Source organism: Denticeps clupeoides, chromosome 1 (genome assembly GCF_900700375.1).
Source record: "Denticeps clupeoides chromosome 1, fDenClu1.1, whole genome shotgun sequence".
NCBI classification, from domain to species: domain Eukaryota; kingdom Metazoa; phylum Chordata; class Actinopteri; order Clupeiformes; family Denticipitidae; genus Denticeps; species Denticeps clupeoides.
The window spans coordinates 35,744,895-35,764,583 of NC_041707.1; the positions used below are offsets into that span (position 1 = coordinate 35,744,895).

At 50.7% G+C, this 19,689-nt stretch overlaps 1 protein-coding gene across 5 annotated transcripts in view; it reads left to right on the forward strand.

Moving 5' to 3' along the window:
• Positions 1–5,470: 5,470 nt before the first annotated feature.
• pcdh7b (protocadherin 7b) overlaps positions 5,471–19,689 on the forward strand; it is a 121,979-nt gene continuing 107,760 nt past the window's right edge. For 4 of the 5 annotated variants that reach the window (XM_028975382.1, XM_028975388.1, XM_028975409.1 and 1 more), the window contains exon 1: positions 5,471–9,458. In XM_028975382.1, coding sequence (XP_028831215.1) covers positions 6,369–9,458 — 3,090 coding nt within the window. In that variant the 5' untranslated portion in view covers positions 5,471–6,368. Of the gene's footprint in view, positions 9,459–17,726; positions 18,249–19,689 lie in introns of those variants that run through there. The other variant, XM_028975395.1, reaches the window with a different exon arrangement.

Below are 19,689 nucleotides of genomic sequence, written 5' to 3' on the forward strand. Positions count from 1 at the left end.
TAGTTACAGGGACAGTTAGGGTTAAGTGTCTTACTCAGGGACACAATGGTAGTAAGCGGGGTTTGAACCTGGGTCTTCTGGTTCATAGGCGAGTGTGTTACCCACTAGGCAACTACTACCCCATGTTTCAGAGACTGCGTGACCACTACAATTTTCATATAGTTTCAGACGAAACTCCATTTTTACTTTTGTTTCTTAAACTACCATCACCTTTATACTTCTGACTCCAGTTCCTGACTCCCGCAAACTGGAGACTTAAACAAGGATTGAGGAGAGCCACGAGCGCTCAATGCTCAGTTGATGCCCAGCGTCCGTAAATCACTGGCATGCTAAGGCCATTAAAACCGAGCAGCAGAATGCGAAACAATACTCCGTGGATGTCAGCACTGCTGCCCTGCAGGGATGCGGATCTGTAAAGTCGTCCAGTGTTTGGCCATTTTTTTCTGGTTTTGCACCACAAGTCTTTGTAAACACCATCTGCAACTGAGCTGGCCCTTTTTCGGGCTCCCTGGGCAACAATGCTGAGGGCTACATCCAGAACACCCACACCCTCGCAAGAGGAGAATAGCAGGGTTATTTCTGCTCCGCTGGCCCCCTCGGCCCAGTAACCACTCCCACTCAGTGATGTGGGTGGCCATCTGGACACACGTGTCCTTCGGAAATGTATAGTTAAGGCCAAGACGTACTTATTTTTTGGGGGTCGACGTGTATCATATCTGTTCAGCCTGGACTGCAGCATCTAATAAAAAGTGTGAAGTAAAGTGATCAAGGTAAAGCACTTGTGTATGTTGTGTGAATATATTATAGCTATCAATCAATATGAAAATGAATGAATTACAATTCATCATGAATCAGTCTTAAGATTTTAGCTTGCTTGCACTAAAATGCGTATTTATTCAAATAAAAACCCCTTCAGATGGTGAACGAAGTGGATATAACATCTCATACTGTAAGATGGGACGTCACAGGACCATGGCCTTTCTACGCTTTTGTTTTGCATAGCGGCAGTCTGTAAGAAGAGATGTGACATTCCTGTGCCTTTGTTGTGAATGAAGATTCAACACCTCCGTTTTACATGTCTTTTGTCGGACGGCATTACAACATTTGCCGGTCCTCCCCCGAGCCAAACGTGTGAGGCGCCGGCCGTCGGGACCGCCCACTCTCTTTGTCTTCCCCAGATGGGAGGCACCGGGAGCGTGACGTCAGAAACAACAGGTTCTGATTGGTCAGTGACAGCTTCCTGTAGGCCAGGGGTATAAAGATCTGTTCGCATGTGGGGAAGGGACTTCACTTTCTTTCCCAGCTGCCTTTCCATCGAAACCGGATTTTCCGGTTTTCGAGTCTGCTCTATCCTCTCATTTTTTCTCCTGGCTTTTCTCTCTCCCTCTCTCTCGTTCTCTTTACTCTTTCTTCTCATTTTTATTTTCTCTGTAACCTTGGTACCTTTTTACATACAATATTCACATGTAACTGCAATAATAATTTACCGGTGTTAATAAATTAGAAACTGTTCATTTTTTAACCTCTATTGTGCCATGCCTCTTTCTGCCAGGTAACATCAAGTTGGAGTGGTTTGAATACAGTGCTTTTGTGTGTAGAGAGAGAGAGAGAGTTTTTTGCTCAGTTCTCTCTCTACCCAGTTTTATAAACATACAAATCATTGTTTCACTCAATAGTTCAGTCGAGCAACTCCTTATTTTTAATAAGGGCTGTGGGTTCAAATGCCGAACCGGCAAGGTGCCACTGAGGTCCCCTCGAGCAAGGCACCATCCCCGCACACTGCTCCGCGGATGGCTTTCATGGATGCCCACCGCTCACCAAGGGTGATGGTTAAACGCAGTCCTCGCTATCACTTCCATTTTGATGATGAGGCCGATTTGCACTCTCTACATGTTTATAAATATAAACATAAATCATAAGGTTTGCATGTATGCATTAATGTTAATTGGGGGAAACGCATATTGACTCATAATGAATAAAGAAAGCGATAAAGTAAAGAAATGTGACTCATTCTGATAGGTCGAAATTCAAGCATTGTTTGTCTTTATGATCATTAATGCAATGCCCCCCCCGACACAGGCGACAGTTTTTTACCGTGTAATTGGTCGCTGTTATTCCCCCACTGCAGCGACTGTGTCATTAAATCTCATTCCGGTGGCGAAATGATTCCTCGCCGGAGTGCCGAACGCATCCGGGGAAATCAAACCAATAAAATTCGAGGCTGCCACTGACTAATGGCCGCGCAAGGTGATTGATGACGTGGGATTCGCCGTGTGGATATGGAAATGATGTTTGTCATCGGAGAGGCACGCTTACTGTAACAGCAGTGTAATTAATTGGGCAAGACACCCTCCTCACCAACAGAAATAGCACTTGCCCCTGGGATGGACACCCAAGACAGTCGCCACATCAAAGGCAACTTTTTTTTTTTTTTTTTTAGAACGTATTATTAACAGCACCAATTTCGCTCGGCCACGCTGGCGAAAGGATGCTCCCGGCTAATGAAATACCCAGACGAGATCCCCGCGGTGGTTGTGTATTGTTTTTTTGGTTTTTTTTTTTTTCCCCTCATTTACCGTATATGCACCCCAATCCCCAGCACACTGCATTTGTAACTGTCATATTAGTTTTTTTTTTTTTTTTTTTTTAAACAAGGATGCATAAAAGTAATGCCGTGTCTGGAAGCCTCATCCTCTGGGCTTTCTGGAAAACTAATGCATCAGGATGCTAGGAACCTGATGGCCAACCAGTTTGAAAAAAAAAAAAAATATGCATAACACATATGCATTCACAATAACACAATGATGAGTGGTAGTAGCCCAGGTTCGAATCCCGCTAACTACCATTGTGTCCCCAGACAAGACAATTAACTCTAAGTTAATTCTGGATAAGCTAAATGTAAATGTATAATTTTACAACATGTTGCTCCTGACTTGAAATTGTGCATCTCTGATTTAAGAGCTGACCTCAAGGGAGGTTCTCAAGGTTCTAGTGCAAAGCTGAAGGCCGCAGCTTACCTGAAATACACATCCATAACTGAATCCAAGTGAATAAAAAAATGCATGCTGGGTAATGCTGATGAATATTTCCACCGCTGTCTAGAAAACTTGGTTGGGTTGTTTTGTTTATTTCCCCGAGCTGGGTTCGCCAATGGCTGATGAATAATGGTCATAAATTGGCCATAATGACTATAATATGGACTTCAGCACCAACCCAGCACCCTTGGTGCTCAAGTGCTCAGGTCTTTATTTTCTAATTCTTTGAGGAAATGGAACAAAAAACTGGCCATAATTTTTATAAAAACAACACAATTAATTATATATTTTAACAAAAGGTTGTTTCAGTGGCAACTGGACTTTTTATGGATCTTGAGAAAGCCCTGGAGGTCAAGTTGCTACTTTTTTTAAATAACCATGACCTGGATGACTGAGAACCTTCACAGATACAATGAATTACTGTTACAGATACCAATTGTCACTAACAAGTTCACTTATTCTGATCATTTAATTTTGGTAAAGGACATGTGGGCGTGTTTTTTGCACTCTGTTTTTGATGTTGAACGTGAGGTTTATCCTGACATGGGCTGCTGCACCGTCGCTGTAAAATGACACAAAATAATTCATTCAACTTCCCCGTCTGTGTGACACTGTGGCTTCCAGATTATTAATAGTTTTCGGAAATAAATATTGCATTATGCGTTTGTGTGGATGATGACCATTTCACAGTGTTAATATGTGTGATCATATCCAGTTGAGCCCTACAGCTTAATCCGTTATTGTTTTGGTTCAAATAGAAGTATTATAAAAAGAATAATACATAATAATAGGCAAAGTTTGAAATAACGATGTAGTCATTATTATGTTGCAGTGGTGGCCTGGCGGGTTCGAATCCCGAAGTGCCCACTGCTCACCTAGGTATTGGGTTAAATGAAGCAGACAGTTTTCATTGTGTGTTTCAAAATGACAATCACGTTTTTTTGTCACATATGCTGATATACTAGGTTACTGCACTATTCTGGATTTGGCAAGTTTTTTGCATCTTTAATCATCTTGCATCTTTAGCTGTTTTTGGATGTGCTAAGATCATTAAAAAAAGGTTTTTCTAATAATCATTCAAAGTGACACACTGGGGTTAACGAACACAGAATTCCTTTGGCTCTCTAGACTCATCATTGGCGATAAAGCTCCTTTTTACATGTATACAGATATTCTATCAGCTAGTCGTTTTCAATGATGACCAGATTTTTGACCCATTTCATGTCTGTCAATGCACAAAACAATTTATTATTGTCCGAAAAAAAGGGCATTTCTAAATGAACGTCTGTGTAGATCAACAAAGTGGTAAAATACAATCTCTAGTATCAACAAAAAAGATCCCAAAATATTATTTAATCCAGTTGTAATTATGTGACTCTAAGAAAAATTGACTGAAAGAAATTGTTGAACTCATATGATTTGGTGATTGGCAATACTCAAAAACCTATTTTCCCCTTTTGAATTATTTCTATGATTATTGCCTTTAATCAATCCAGCGCCATTCAAGGCCCCCGCCCCGCCCCTAGATTCGCTCTTTTGGCGCCAGGTGACGTCATTGGCCGACAGAGGGCGCTCGTCCGCAATGATCGGAGCGCGGCGCGCCGCATGCGCTCTCTGCAGGGAGGCGAAGTGCTGCGGCAGTGGAAAAAAAATAAAATAAAATAATAATATTAATAATCAAAATCTGCCCCCTCCGGGCAGCGCGGCCGCCTGCCCGCAGTCCGTAACTCGAGATAAACTGCGGCCTTTTCTTTCTTTGGTGTAAGATGCACGTACGTGTAACGTGTAACTTCCACGCCCCCCTCGGCCATAGCGTGGGCATCGAAGGGACCCACGGGGGCAGGGGAGAGGGGGGAGGGTGGGGTGTGCCCGCGCTCGTCGCCGCTGTCCGTGGTGCTTTCGGGACCTGAGCCGCCCCGCTCCGTCTCAACGCGTGAAAGTGGGGTGCGCCGCGCGCTGGGGTGCAAAGAGAAAGAACGACGCGTTGTTGTGTGTTGCGTCGCAAATTACACGCGCGACGTGGCAAAATGTCACACACTCGTGCAAAAAAAGCACGCGGCGAACTAAAACTCGCGCGAGCAGGCGAGTTCGGTCCACGCCAGGAGCGACTCGGTTTTATGACAGCGCGCGCGCGCGCCTCCGTCCCACTCCGCGCCGCGTCACCGCTCCTTCGCTTTTTCTATAGGAATGTACAGATCTTTTTCTTTTTTTTTGGAGAGGGAGGGGTGGAGGCTGCGCCCAGACCCGCGAGTCGGACGGTCCTCTCCTCCTCTCCATCGCTCCGTCCCCGCGACGCGCACTTTTCTCTCAGCCGCGGCAGAAAGGGGTGGAGAGAGAGAGAGAGAGAGAGAGAGGGAGGGAGAGAGAGAGAGAGAGGGAGAGACTCTGCAATATCACGCGCGCGTCGCTCGCGCGCCGCCGCAGATAGAGGGGCTGCGAGCGCGCGCCGCCGCAGGTGCGGAGAGAACCGGGGACGCGGGAGAATGCGGGACGGAGGCAGGGACCCTCCTGTCCTCGTTGGAATTTGACGACGCATCCCCCCCCTTCACCCCCATCTCCGGATTACAATTATAGGAAAAAAAAGATTAAAAAAAAAAAAAAAAACTATAAGAACGATCAAATCGATCGGTTTAATATTCGAGTGTTTTTTGTTTTTTTTTTGCATTTTAATTTAGTAATATTAATGATCGTTTTTTAGTCGCACCGTCGGCGGAGGAAGGGAACCGGACTGTGCGCCCCCCTCCTCACCCGCCGCAGCCCCGCAAAGTTGCGGCTCCGCCGGGCGCCCGGCGTTCCGGGGATATTCTGGAAGTGGATTTATCAGCGACGGGATTTTAACGCGGCGCGACCGAGAACCGGCGAAGTCCCGAACAACCGCGGCCAGCAGATCGTCCGGACTTATCGCAGGATGTCGTGAGAGTTAAAAAAAAAAAAAAAAAAAAAAAGGAAGGAAGGAAGAACACAAATGCGGGAACAGTTGAAGTGATTTTTTTTTGTTCCTTCTTTTCTTTTCTTTTTTTTCCCCTCTTTATGCGTCGCGCGTATACATTTCGGAACGGATCCCGAACGCGCTGATGCGACGGGACCAGGACGCACGGGCGGACTCGAGTCCCGGCCGCGGGGGACAGGGACACTGAATTCGTCGCCGCCGCAGAGGATGAAGTCGCGAACCTGCTGAAACAGGTGAAAAAAGAGAGAGAGTGAGAGTGAGAGAGGGACACGAATTACGCGCGCAACGACGAATTTTTATTCATTTTTTTTATATATATATATTTTTTATTATTCAAATAAATAAGTAACTCGGAGAGTCCGACCCGAACCCCCGCGGAGACGATGAGGACCGCGGGCGCCGTGGACTACCTGTGCTACTCCGTGCTCGTCACGCAGCTGCTGGGCCGTTCCGCCGCCAAGCAGGTGCTCCGGTACCGGCTGGCCGAGGAGGGTCCCGCCGACATCCGGATAGGCAACGTGGCCGCCGACCTCGGCATCGTGGCGGGCTCCGGCGACGTGACGTTCACCCTGGAGTCCGGCTCCGACTACTTCAAGATCGACAACATCACCGGCGACCTGAGCACCAACGAGCGGCGGATAGACCGCGAGAAGCTGCAGCAGTGCCAGATGATCTTCGACGAGAACGAGTGCTTCATCGACTTCGAGGTGTCCGTCATCGGACCCTCGCAGAGCTGGGTCGACCTGTTCGAGGGCAAGGTGACCATCTTGGACATCAACGACAACACCCCCTCCTTCCCGTCGCCGGTGCTCACGCTGTCCGTGGAGGAGAACCGGCCGATCGGCACGCTGTACCTCCTCCCCACCGCCACCGACCGGGACTTCGGGCGCAACGGGATCGAGAGGTACGAGCTGATCCAGGACGGCGGGGACGCCCCCGCCCGGAGGATGGGCGTCGGCGCGGCCGCCGGCGAGTCCCACGCGGGGAAGCGGCGCTTCGAGGACGGGTCGCGCAGCAGCAGCAGCGTGTTCGAGCTGCAGGTGGCCGACACCACCGACGGCGACAAGCAGCCGCAGCTCATCATCAAAGGCGCGCTGGACCGGGAGCAGCGCGACTCGTACGAGCTGGCGCTGCGCGTCCGCGACGGCGGCGACCCCCCGCGCTCCTCGCAGGCCATCCTGCGCGTCATGATCACGGACGTGAACGACAACAGCCCGCGCTTCGAGAAGGCCGTGTACGAGGCGGACCTGCCCGAGAACAGCTCCCCGGGCGCCCCCATCCTGCAGCTGAGGGCGCTGGACGCCGACGTGGGGGTCAACGGGCAGATCGAGTACGTGTTCGGCGCCGCCACCGAGTCGGTGCGACGTCTCCTGCGCCTGGACGAGAGCACCGGCTGGCTGAGCGTCCTGCACCGGATCGACCGCGAGGAGGTGAGCCAGCTGCGCTTCAGCGTGACGGCCCGCGACCGCGGCCAGCCCCCCAAGACCGACAAGGCCACCGTGGTGCTCAACATCAAGGACGAGAACGACAACGTGCCCAACATCGACATCCGCAAGATCGGCCGCATCTTCCTGCGCGACGGCGTGGCCAACGTGGCGGAGGACGTGGTGGTGGACACGCCCGTCGCGCTGGTGCAGGTGTCCGACCGAGACCAGGGCCAGAACGGCATGGTGACCTGCACCGTGGTCGGGGACGTGCCCTTCCAGCTGAAGCCGGCCAGCGAGATCGAGGGCGAGATGAACAAGAAGAAGTACTTCCTGCACACGTCGGCGCCGCTGGACTACGAGCTGGTGCAGGAGTACAACGTCGTCATCGTGGCCGTGGACTCCGGCAGCCCCAGCCTGTCCAGCAACAACTCGCTCATCGTCAAGGTGGGCGACACCAACGACAACCCGCCCGTCTTCGCCAAGGCCACGGTGGAGGTGTCGTTCCTGGAGAACAACGCCCCCGGCGAGCGGGTGGCCACCGTGCTGGCCCTGGACGCCGACAGTGGCAAGAACGCCGAAGTCTCCTATTCGCTCGACTCGTCCGTGAACGGCGTGTTTTCCATCGACCCCGACAGCGGGGACATCAGGGTGAACGCCATTTTGGACCGAGAGCAGACGGAGCGCTACGAGTTCAAGGTCATCGCGAAGGACAAGGGCGTACCGGTCCTGGAGGGCTCCTCCACCGTCGTCGTCCTCGTAGCCGACAAGAACGACAACGAGCCCAAGTTCATGCAGGACGTCTTCACGTTTTACGTGAAGGAGAACCTACAGCCCAACAGCCCCGTCGGCATGGTGACGGTGATGGACGCTGACAAGGGGTCCAACGCCCAAATGAGCCTCTTCATTGAAGAAGAAGAGGAGATCTTCTCCATCGAGAACGACACCGGCACCATTTTCTCCACCATGTCGTTCGACCGCGAGCAGAAGACGGCGTACTCCTTCCGTGTCAAGGCGGTGGACGGCGGCGACCCGCCCCGCTCAGCCACGGCGACCGTGTCGCTCTTTGTCATGGACGAGAACGACAACCCGCCCTCCGTCATTTTCCCGCTCAACAACACCTACACCCTGCTACCTCCAGCCAGCGCCGTAAAGACGGTGGTGCGAACGGTCATGGCCACCGACACCGACACGGGCTCCAACGCCGACCTGAACTTCAGCATCATTGGAGGCAACCCCTTCAAGCTGTTCGAGATGGACCACGCCACCGGGGTCATCTCGCTGGTGGGGAAGCTGGAGCAGAAGCACTACGGGCTCCACCGCCTGGTGGTCCAGGTGAACGACAGTGGCCAGCCGTCCCAGAGCACCACCACCCTGGTCCACGTCTTCGTCAACGAGAGCCTGGCCAACTCCAGCGTGGTGGAGTCAATGGTGGCCAGGAGCCTGGGCACCCCGCTCAACGCGGACATCGCAGGAGACCCCAACTACGACCTCAGCAAGCAGCGCCTCAGCATCGTCATCGGCGTCGTGTCCGGCATCATGACGGTCATCCTCATAATCCTGGTCGTCGTCATGGCGCGCTACTGCCGTCCCAAGAACAAGAACGGCTACGAGGCGGGCAAAAAGGACCACGAGGACTTCTTCACGCCCCAGCAGCACGACAAGAGCAAAAAGCCCAAAAAGGACAAGAACAAGAAGAAATCCAAGCAGCCGCTGTACAGCAGCATCGTGACGGTGGAGGCCTCCAAGCCCAACGGCCAGCGCTACGACGGCGTCAACGAGAAGCTCTCCGACAGCCCCGGGATGGGCCGCTACCGCTCGGTCAACGGCGGGCCGGGCAGCCCCGACCTGGCGCGCCACTACAAGTCCAGCTCGCCGCTGCCCACCGTCCAGCTGCACCCGCAGTCGCCCACGGCCGGCAAGAAGCACCAGGCCGTGCAGGACCTGCCCCCCGCCAACACCTTCGTGGGCACCGGGGACAACATTTCCCTGGGCTCGGACCACTGCTCCGAGTACAGCAGCCAGACCATCAACAAGTACAACAAGCAGGTAAGAGGGGGGACGAGGGACACGTTTTTCGCTCCTCATGAAATCCCTGTGTTTGTGTGTGTGTGTCTTTTTTATATATATATATATATATATACTCGGAGTGTCTAGCAGGTCCAGCTTCCCGGCTGAGGTGTTGTCTATGGTCCCGGTGCGTCCTGCCGTTGACGTCGGTCTGTTGTCCGTTCGCGGCTGCAGGAGAACGTTCCGGCGTAGCGTGGTGTGGTGGGACGCCGCGTTGCTGGCCTCTGAGTGTGTGTGTTTGTGGGTCACGGTCGGGGCCTGCCTGGCCTCGGCATTTGTAGCTCCCGAAGTCCCGGCGCGATCAAGTCACGGGGAACAACGGAGCGGCAGCAGCGTGGGAGGGGCTCCGCCTTTCCTTCGCCGCCGCTCTCCACCTCGTTTTTTTTTTTTTTTTTTCTGACAGGACATCCATATTGCAGGGGGCGTGCGAATTAATCAATCCCGCCCCGGTTATTGTTCCCCTCTTATTCCCCCCCCTCGCTTCCTTTCCCTCACCCCGATCCTCCGGAGCCGAGCTTGAAGATGGGAGCGAGGTTAATACACGATGAAGTCAACCCTCTTATTCCGCATTTGCCAGGAAAAGAACACTTACCCCGTTGTTTTTATGTGTTTTCTATGGCGGTCTAATGCATTATTGATCACCCTCTGACATGGTGTAAGCAGCCGGCCCCTCTTGCATTCCTGAGTGCCGCGATCTCCCTCTCGTCTCTCTTTTCTATGATGCTCTCGCCAATCTCCACCTCTCCATTTACGACGATCTCGTGGTTTTATGCACCCATTTCTTCCCTGTCTCTCTTCTCTGTCCATTTTTCCAAGTCCAGAGCCCGACCGGTACAATTTTTTAATCCTGACTCATCCAAAAACCTTGTTGTTACCCACCTATTTACGTATGAGACTCTCTCTCTCTCTCTCTGTCTCTCTCTCTCTCACCTCTAATGCCCTGCATTGAGGGAACAATAGCAGGGTGTGAGGATGGATGTTGCCTGCGCTCCTCGCGGATTGTCCTCATGCATAATTGAACAGGGCCACTCTACTCGCCGCCGCGGCACACACATCGCGCGCTGGCGCGGCGCCGGCCTATAGAATTATTGATGCTCTCGCCATTATGCACGGCGCGGCACGTTCTGGTGCCGTCGGACGGGCCGGCCTCCTCGGGGCGCCGATGATGTCGCGGCTCAGCATTTTATATATATATATAACATTTTTTATTTCTTTTTGTATTTATGTCGCGAGCTTCATGGCGCGCGGCCCCTAACTGAGGGCCTGAGGATTTCGCATTTTCACGAGGCAATTTCTCGGTGGCGTTAGTATGAGACCGTAAGTGTTTGGAGTGGCGCTGCTTAAGCACAAGAGGCTGCCTCGGAGGGCGAATGCCTAATGAATGTGTGACGGACCCAGCATTAAGGCTATTATGCTGTGTGTGTGTGTGTGCGTCCGTTTTCTGTTTCGAGAAACAAAATGAGTATTTGTGATATGACAGATTCATATACGTATAAATCCAGGTAGAAAACAACCACGATCCTTCGGCTGTGGAGATGAAGTTTTAGTGCGGATCACTGGCAGAAATCCCTGCCGTGCCGTGGGAGGATTCAGGACGAGGGCAGGCTAGATCCCTCCGATAGTATTTGATTTCGGCAGGGCCTCTTGTTCGTAAGTTCAGAAACGCGAGACGCCGTCTCCGACTCTCCAAAAAAAAAAAAAAGCACCACCAAGATAAGAAAGGCGTCCCTGTTAGGCGTCCACAGAAAGGTCTCTATTGTCCCCCTGGGAGACGGAAAGGTAGAGGGAGAGCGAGCGAGGACCCCCTCTTAGTGTGCCGCCCGGGCTCGGGTTACCTGCGTGTGGCTTCGCCCACCTAATCCCACTCCCGAACCGCACAGCCAGGTAACCAGGCAACCGAGCCCCGTCTGCCCTGCCATCACGCGGCATCCTTTTGCACACCGGGGGTTTTTAAGCAGCCATTAAGATAACGAAATGCAGTCCGAGGAAAGGAAAAAAAAAAAAAAAACTTACCATTGAGGTGGTAGTAGCCTAGTGGGTAACACACTCGTGTACGAACCAGAAGACCCAGGTTCAAATCCCACTTACTACCATTGTGTCCCTGAGCAAGACACTTCAGGGGGGGACTGTCCCTGTAACTACTGATTGTAAGTTGTGCTGGATAAGGGCGTCTGATAAATGCTGTAAATGTAAATTTCATTCGGGACCGGTAACCCGACTCCCCTGTTTTCCTTGTCCCAGCTTGGATTTTCACAAATACCTGCTTGTTGGAGTAATTACAGGTAATCGAGCTGGCACATTCCGGCCATTCCGGTCTTTTTTAGCGGAGCGATCGGGTTCCCGGTTCCACCTAAATAAGTTGATTGTTTAAACATACACTAACATGAGCTGGCTGTTGATCTTGGCCTGCCCCGCCCGCACCCGAACATTCGAGATGAAACGAATCCCGCTCCGGTGACCTTGACCCGCGTTCCCATGGCACCGGAGCAGCGCGTAGGTAAAGTGTCAGCAGGACAACCAGTCCTCGTCTTTCTTGGTCCCCGTGGTGTCCAGGTGTCCCGCCGGGACCAGACAGTCGTGTAACGTCTGCTGTCCAGGGCTGCGCGTGTAACCTCACCCTGCGGGCTGGAGACTGGAGACGCGCTCCGGCCCGCCAGATGCAAATCGGGATCGGTTTATATGCCGGTCACCGCACCCGCCTGCCACAGTCCACTGTGGTCATTATGCAAATCCGGAGCTAAGGCTAATTTGTTTTGGACCGTGGCGCGAACGTGACTGCTGTTCTTTTGTACTCGCTGTGAAAATTGGCTTGTTTGCTCACAGACGTTTAATTGTGACTAGATTTCTCTGTAGTCTCCTAGATTTTGGGGCACGGTTTTCAAACTGGCACCAACCACAGCCTGATGCTCCAGGCCAGGGGCTTTTTCAAAGAAGCGTGACATTTGTCCACTTAGGGTCAGGTTCCCGCTCTTAGATTAGGTTTTTTTTCAATGAAGAACTTCGCTGAAGTTCTCTTTTGGTCTCGGACTAGTCTTAATCCACGAACGGGAAACTTGACATTTCTTTGTCCCTGAATGTGTCAGGCCCTGTCATTCGATAGCCCAATGCGCACGATTGCAAATGGTGACTGGAAACGAATGCCTGGCATCGTGTCACATGACCCTGAGGTACGTTATCTTCATGTGCGCGCGCAGAACCGCTCCAAAGTCTGACTTGCACAGTACGGTCCGAAACACGGAGGCCGCAAGACGTGGTCGCTGAAAAAAAGGTACGGGCAAAAGGGAGGAAGAGCGTGGACGAGAGCGGAAAGAACTTGTTGGGAGACGAGAGGACCCCCCCCTCCCGAGAATTTAGAAAACGAGCGTTTGGAGGAGGTGGCTGAATTAGATTAGCCGTCGCCTTTATTGCGGCTTTATGAGGAAGGCTCCACTTTGGTGCAGTCTGTTTACTGCTGGCTGCTAATGCTAATTTTATCAAATTTGTCGCGGATGGCATGATTTAACTCACGGCGTAAATAATTGCTGTGGCCACGGGGAAGGAAGGAAAGAAGGAGAGGGAGAGAGGGAGGGAGAGAGGGAGGGAAAAGCAACTGACTTGCATGCATACCAGCTAGCGAATTTGCGTGTATAGAGCGCGGATGCTAATTTAAATACATTAGCCTCGCAGTCGTCGGGATTACCTGACTGCGGGGGATGAATTCAGCCTGCCTATTTTTGCGGAAGAGAGGACACAGAGAGAGAAAAAAATAAAAAATAAAATACCATTCTGCGTATTATCTGCCTTCGGAATTAACGTGCACACAGAAACGCAATAAGAGACTAGCCGGCGGTCCTCGCTGACCTTTGCGGAGTACTGTAGCAGGGGCCTTTTATTTTATGTGTTTGCCAATTTGATTCTTATTTCCTTGTAGACTCTCTCCCTCTCGCTCCGGTGACCTAAGGCCTGGTTACACTTGCAGTTTAACCGCACAGACGCGTGCTCAACATTGGCCGTGCAGGTTCTGCGAAGTGAATACAAAAGTGCCACACAGCCATTAATGTCTAAACTGCTGGCAGCAAAAGTGAGTACACCCCTAAATGACAATGTCCGAATTGTGCCCAGAGTGTCAATATTTTGGCGTGAGCGCCGTTATTTTCCAGCGCTTCCTCGGGTGAGACATTGTATGTTCAGTATTAGCTGCGCTAGGTCAGCTCTAACCTGTAGCTTTCATTTACATCTTACATTTACGCCATTTACCAGACGTCCTTATCCAGAGCGACTTACAATCAGTAGATACCGGGACAGTCCCCCCCTGGAGACACTCAGGGTTAAGTGTCTTGCTCAGGGACACAATGGTAGTAAGTGGGATTCGAACCTGGGTCTTCTGGTTCAAAGGCGAGTGTGTTAACCCGCTAGGCTACTACCACCCCTTGACGGAAATAAGTTTTTGGTTTTATTTTTCTGTAAGGACAGCACTGTCTTTTAATCGCCAAGGGTAGTACAACCTCACCATATGGCTGCAGAGTATCAAAAAGTCTGTGATGTTTCACACGTTGACAGGAAAGTGACACTAAACGAGTAAAGGGTGAGAAAAAGAATTAATGGCAAAAGGCTGTTCCGTCTGGCTGCCATGGCGGCCGACCCGTCACTTTTTCACTCATCAGCTCGGCGGCGACGTTTTTCCGCAAGGCCTGCGCATTAGATCACACATTTGATAGATTTATTTATTCATACCAGCAATGGCCCACTTTCGATTTCCAGCGGCTCATCTCGCCGCGGCAGACGGAGCCCCTCTCTCTGGACGTCAGTTGTCCCTGCGTCACGGTTGTCTGTCTTGTGCGTCTTCCCTCTGAAGCAGTCGGGGGTTAATGTGGAACTCCGCCAGCAGGGGTCTCGCCGGCACTCCTCCCGTAAGACCACGCCATCGCTTCTTCACAACGCCGCGCTCCCTTACTGGGTCAGGACTGACGTGGCTGTCGCGTGTGTTTGAGTGTGTGTGTGTTTGTCTGACATAGTGTTGTTGCTGGGTGTGTGTGTGTGTGTGTGATTACGAAACATGCAGGTGTTTGCTGTCAGGATGTAAATGGTGCACTTTTTGGAAAGAAAACGAGCGTGTGTTTTCGCTCTATCGGGATGCGTTTTCAGTGTCTGTGATGAATAAAGTGTGCTGGTGTGCATACGTGTGTGTTTGTTTTCCAGAGTCTGCCTGTGACGCATATAAAGCAGGTGCAGAAGGGTTGTGTGTGTGTGTGTGTGTGTGTGCGCGCGTGTGCTGTAAATACACACCGTCTCTGTGTGACTAAATATGTGCATGTGGATGTGCAGATATATGTAAAATATTTACGCTGGATAGATTTTGGAATGTAAGTTGTATACCCTTTAAAGGCCAAAATGGGTGTGTGTTTGTGCGTGTGCCCGTGTACAGATGGCTCGTGCGTGTTGAATGTGCATGTCCAGGGCAGAGCAGGTGCACACTGTGAATATGCACACAAATGGAATGTTAGTACATACACGGGTGTGTGTGTGTGTGTGTGTGTGTGTGTGTGTGTGTGTGTGTGTGAGTGAATCAGCATGGACATTGCAGTGTGAGGAAGTCTGTGGGCCAGACCAGAGGGGTTTAAGAAGGTCCGTGCTGATGCTGTCACCTCCGACCTTCAGAAACAGGAAGCTGAGTGACATTTCTGTCCATAACTAACGGCCAGTGTCACTGTCCAATCAGGAGGCTTGTTAACCAACCCAAAACTCGTTCTCCGGTAATATATATATTTGACAGGTCAGCTGTTTGTTCTTTCGACAGATACATTATTTGGACAAAAGATGTGTGTGTGTTTGTGTGTGTGTGTAAAGTGTGACCGCGTGGGTGTGTGTTTACGTGGAAAAAAAAAAGGTTCAACAGTTCAGTTATGTCACCCGGCTGGTTTTAATGTAATTGCAATCTTCACCTCAGGCTCCGAATTCAGGTCGGTTTTCCCGGCTTTTGTGCAACTCTCCGGAGACACCCTCTCAACACACACACACGCACACACGCGCGCGCACACACGCAACATCAGCTGCTTGACACGCCACCGTCTTATTTGCCTGCCGGCTGCGTCGCTCCTTGAAGAGAAGGCGTGATCCTTTTGACTCCGTAAGTGAGGACCGGAGCCCCGCCCCCCCGGGATAAATAATTCAGCAGCGCGTCTTATTATACTAACGCAAAAAAAAAACAAGTGTTCTACTTCAGAGGCCTGAAGTAATCGTGCAGTAATCGGGTGGGGTCGGGTGGAGGCATTTTAGGCCCCTAAAAACGGGATTAAGGTCCCAGTAGCCGTCCATCAAGCTGCCGGGGAGGATGAGGGGACACGCGGACCAGCACCCGCATGCACGCTCCCCAAGAGCAGCAACACGGATCCATATAGAGAAAGGCGTGGCCTTTGCCAGGTGAACACGTGTGTCCGGGCATTAGGGTGGTAGTAGCCTAGTGGGTAACACACTCGCCTACGAACCGGAAGATCCAGGTTCAAACCCCACTTACTACCATTGTGTCCCTGAGCAAGACACTTAACCCTGAGTGTCTCCAGGGGGGGACTGTCCCTGTAACTACTGATTGTAAGTCGCTCTGGTAAATGCCTTAAATGTAAATGTAAATGTAAATGCGTTACATCACAACTCGGACGGAAAGGGATCTTCGTTAGCGTGGCAGGGGGGGAAGCGCGTGTCCATGTTACCCCACCTGAGCGCCGCGCAGGCTATTAGCGTCCCCCGATAAATCTTGTCATCCGGTGGAGTGTTGTTGCACTCATGAAAAATGAAGGTCACGCGCCGGAGTTTATGAGAGGCACGGCGAGATGTTGTAAAGCCGGCTGAATTATGGACACCCCCCCCCCCCGAGTCCTTTCAGGAATGCTAAATTCTCTCTCTCTCTCTCTCTCTCTCTCTCTCTCTCTCTCTCTCTTTTTTTTTTTTTTTTTTGATTTTCTTCCTGTCCCCATTCTTATTCTGCGGTGGTTGCGTTCCTGGCTGCTCATTAACGGGAATTAAGCTGTGATTTACAGCGGTTGCTGATGCCCCGCCCACGTCATTAATGCCGTTATTACCGGCAAGCGGAAAGTTGCTGAAGAATGGGTTTTTTTTTGGGGAAACAACGCACGCCCCTGGCAGCTAAACTCGGCGCTGGCATCCATGTCTCGGGCCGATTTCACCCTTCCGCACATTTCCGTGCGATCTACCTGATGAAAATTACAGCACGTATTTTGGGAGTACATGATCATCATCATAATGTAATGAAAGGACTTTCTTAAGCTAATCACTAATCACTAAATATATATAATATATAATACATTTGAGGGAGAAATAATCACAATAATGGATTTTTTTCATTATTTAAGGCCCAGTTTGCGCAATTGTTCAATGGACTTTTATTTAGTGTCTTTACCCTCTTATACATTTTACATTTATGGCATTTATCAGACGGCCTTATCCAGAGCGACTTACAATCAGATTACAGGGACAGTCCCCCCCTGGAGACCCTCAGGGTTAAGTGTCAGGGACACAGTGGTAGTAAGTGGGGTTTGAACCTGGGTCTTCTGGTACCAACTAGGCTACTACCACCATGTCAAAATGTGTGCGAAGGTGTGCAAAATGTACCCTTCCCAAAAACGGCTAGTTTTACCGTTAAAGCGGCAAACCGTCACGCTTCCGCCACGCGGCCACTGATTCGCTCGCATTATTCCTCCTAACGCAGTTCCCAGCAAGAGGTGCGGTGGGGCCTGACAGCTAAACAGGTGGCTTTTCTCCAGTGCGGCGGCCATTTGGCCATCCACCCACTCTACCTAACCTCTCTCGCTGGAGTCCAACAGTTATTACTAATCCAATTGCTACGAGAGGACACACACACACACACACACACATATATAGACACACAACAGCGATAGATGCACCTCGCTGTTATAATGACAGGTCAAAAAAAAAAAAAAAAAAAGCCTGTCTCCATCTTGTTTTGGACAGAATGGGAAATAATCAAAGCCGAGCGCCACCATTTGCGTGCGGAGCGCTTCCTTCAGTCGGGGTCAGAGGCGGACTTGGATGAAACGGCCAACAGTAAATTAGGCTGAGTGGGCGACAGCTGAAAGAGTCTGCCGGGAAATCTGGACGCCGTTTCTGGCAGAGCCTGAGAGAGAGAGAGAGATAAAAAAATAAAACATTTACATACATGCAAACGAAACGTGCACTTTTTTTTTTTTTTTTTTTAAACTTGTGTGTAACACTTTTCATCCGTCCGTTTTCTAGCTGGAGTCTATACCTGCCGAAAGAGCCCCTGGACACCCATGCACAGCAGAGCCCATGCGCCCCAGAGCCTATTTAGCATTGCCAATCCGCCTAACCAGCCCTCCTCTGAACTGTGGGACGCGCGCAGACGCCGCACCCGGACCAGGATTCGCAGCCAGGACTCCTTATTACAGCGCAGCGGTCGTAACCCCGGCGCTACCGTGCCGCCCGCCGTCCAGATTCGAAATGGGTCAAAAGTAACGCCGAGGATGGACAAATGAAATATGCAAATGGTAAAATGTCACTTTTGAACCCTCCCTGAAAGACACCGAGAATGCTCTGTCCTTGTGCTTATATTTATCGCATGCACTGTTTCTCCAAAACACACTGGTCTTCTTCCGATGCACTGAGCCGTAGAACAATTGATACGCATCATTACAAATAATCATTGTTACTGCTGTTAATGGGCTACAGGGCTGAGGAAGCCATTGATCTGAGGTCAGTATTATCATTCACCCCCCCCCCATAATGCTTGAGGCTTTTGTAACACATCGTCGAGGGTTCCTGGGCTCTAAAAATTTGCTACAATCCTGATGTGTACAACGTATTTTGTAATTATTTTTATAACTTTTTTTTTTTTTTTTTTTCATAATAAAAATACCAACATTGTACATCAGAGGCCTTGCTCGTCTTAAACTAAACCGGCAAACACGGCCTCGTGGAGGGACGCTGCCTTCCGAAGGGTCGTTTATCCGGCTCACGACGGCAGCAGAGGGGACACGAAGCCTCAGCGAGATTACCTTCCCTACAGAGCCGGTCCGGAATTCATAGGGTGGTAGTAGCCTAGTGGGTAACACACTTGCCTGTGAACATGAAGACCCAGGTTCAAATCCCACTTACTACCATTGTGTCCCTGAGCGAGACACTTAACCCTAAGTTGCTCCAGGGGGGGGACTGTCCCTGTAATTACTGATTGTAAGTAGCTGTGGATAAGGGCGTCTGATAAATGCTGTAAATGTGACGCAGACGCTAAATTTGTTTCAAATGTTTTCCTCTCAAAGGCGCCCTTTGCATGCATATAAAAAAAGAACGATTTATAACACTGCGTCTGCTCTTTATTCTTTAAGTCCCTGTGAAAAGAAGCTTTTTTTTATTTTATTTTTTTTTTTTCGCACCCTCTGCTCAGTGCGTGCGCGTCCACGCTGAAGACAGCGCAGCACAATTGGCGGCCTTGTGATTTACTTTTTTAAATTGGCCGCATTATCAGTGCGGCGCTTGGCCGTGTTTGAATGGGCCAGGCTATCTTGTCGCACAGGAATCTTCCGCGGGCCTCCGGTTAACGATGGCGGCGTTACTATGGCGATGTCGTAACGCTCGCCTCCTCTTCAGTGGCTCCCTTGTACTCCCAGATATATGCCTGTGGTTTTTTTTTGTGTCCTTATTGTCCAAAGGTTAACAGCACTTTCACCCTTTGCCATTCTTGAATAATTCAGACAGCTGGGCGTAGAATTAGGGCTTTGTAGCCACGTTGCCATGACGCCAGCAACACTGTAGAAACGTGCAGATGACAATGTCGAACGTGCAACTGAGAGGGGCCAGACGTATATGCAGTCTCACGAAGGTGAAATCTCAACAACGCCATGCAGATGTTCATGTTCTAATTTGATGGGTCAAAGGTCAGTGTCAGCGATGCATGTCGACAGTGACCTTTCAGGAAGGTGAAATGCATGAAAGTGAACAGCTTTTGGCGACGATGTGGTTGTTCTAACCTTGAAAGCGAAGTGTTTGTCGTTGGGAAACACTGCAGCACAGCACACGGTGACACAACGAAATGCGTCCTCTGCTTTTAACCCATCACCCTGAGTGAGCAGTGGGCAGCCATGACTGGCACCCGGGGAGCAGTGTGTGGGGACGGTGCTTTGCTCAGTGGCACCTCGGTGGCACCTTGACGGACCGGTATTCGAACCCGCAACCTTCTGATTAC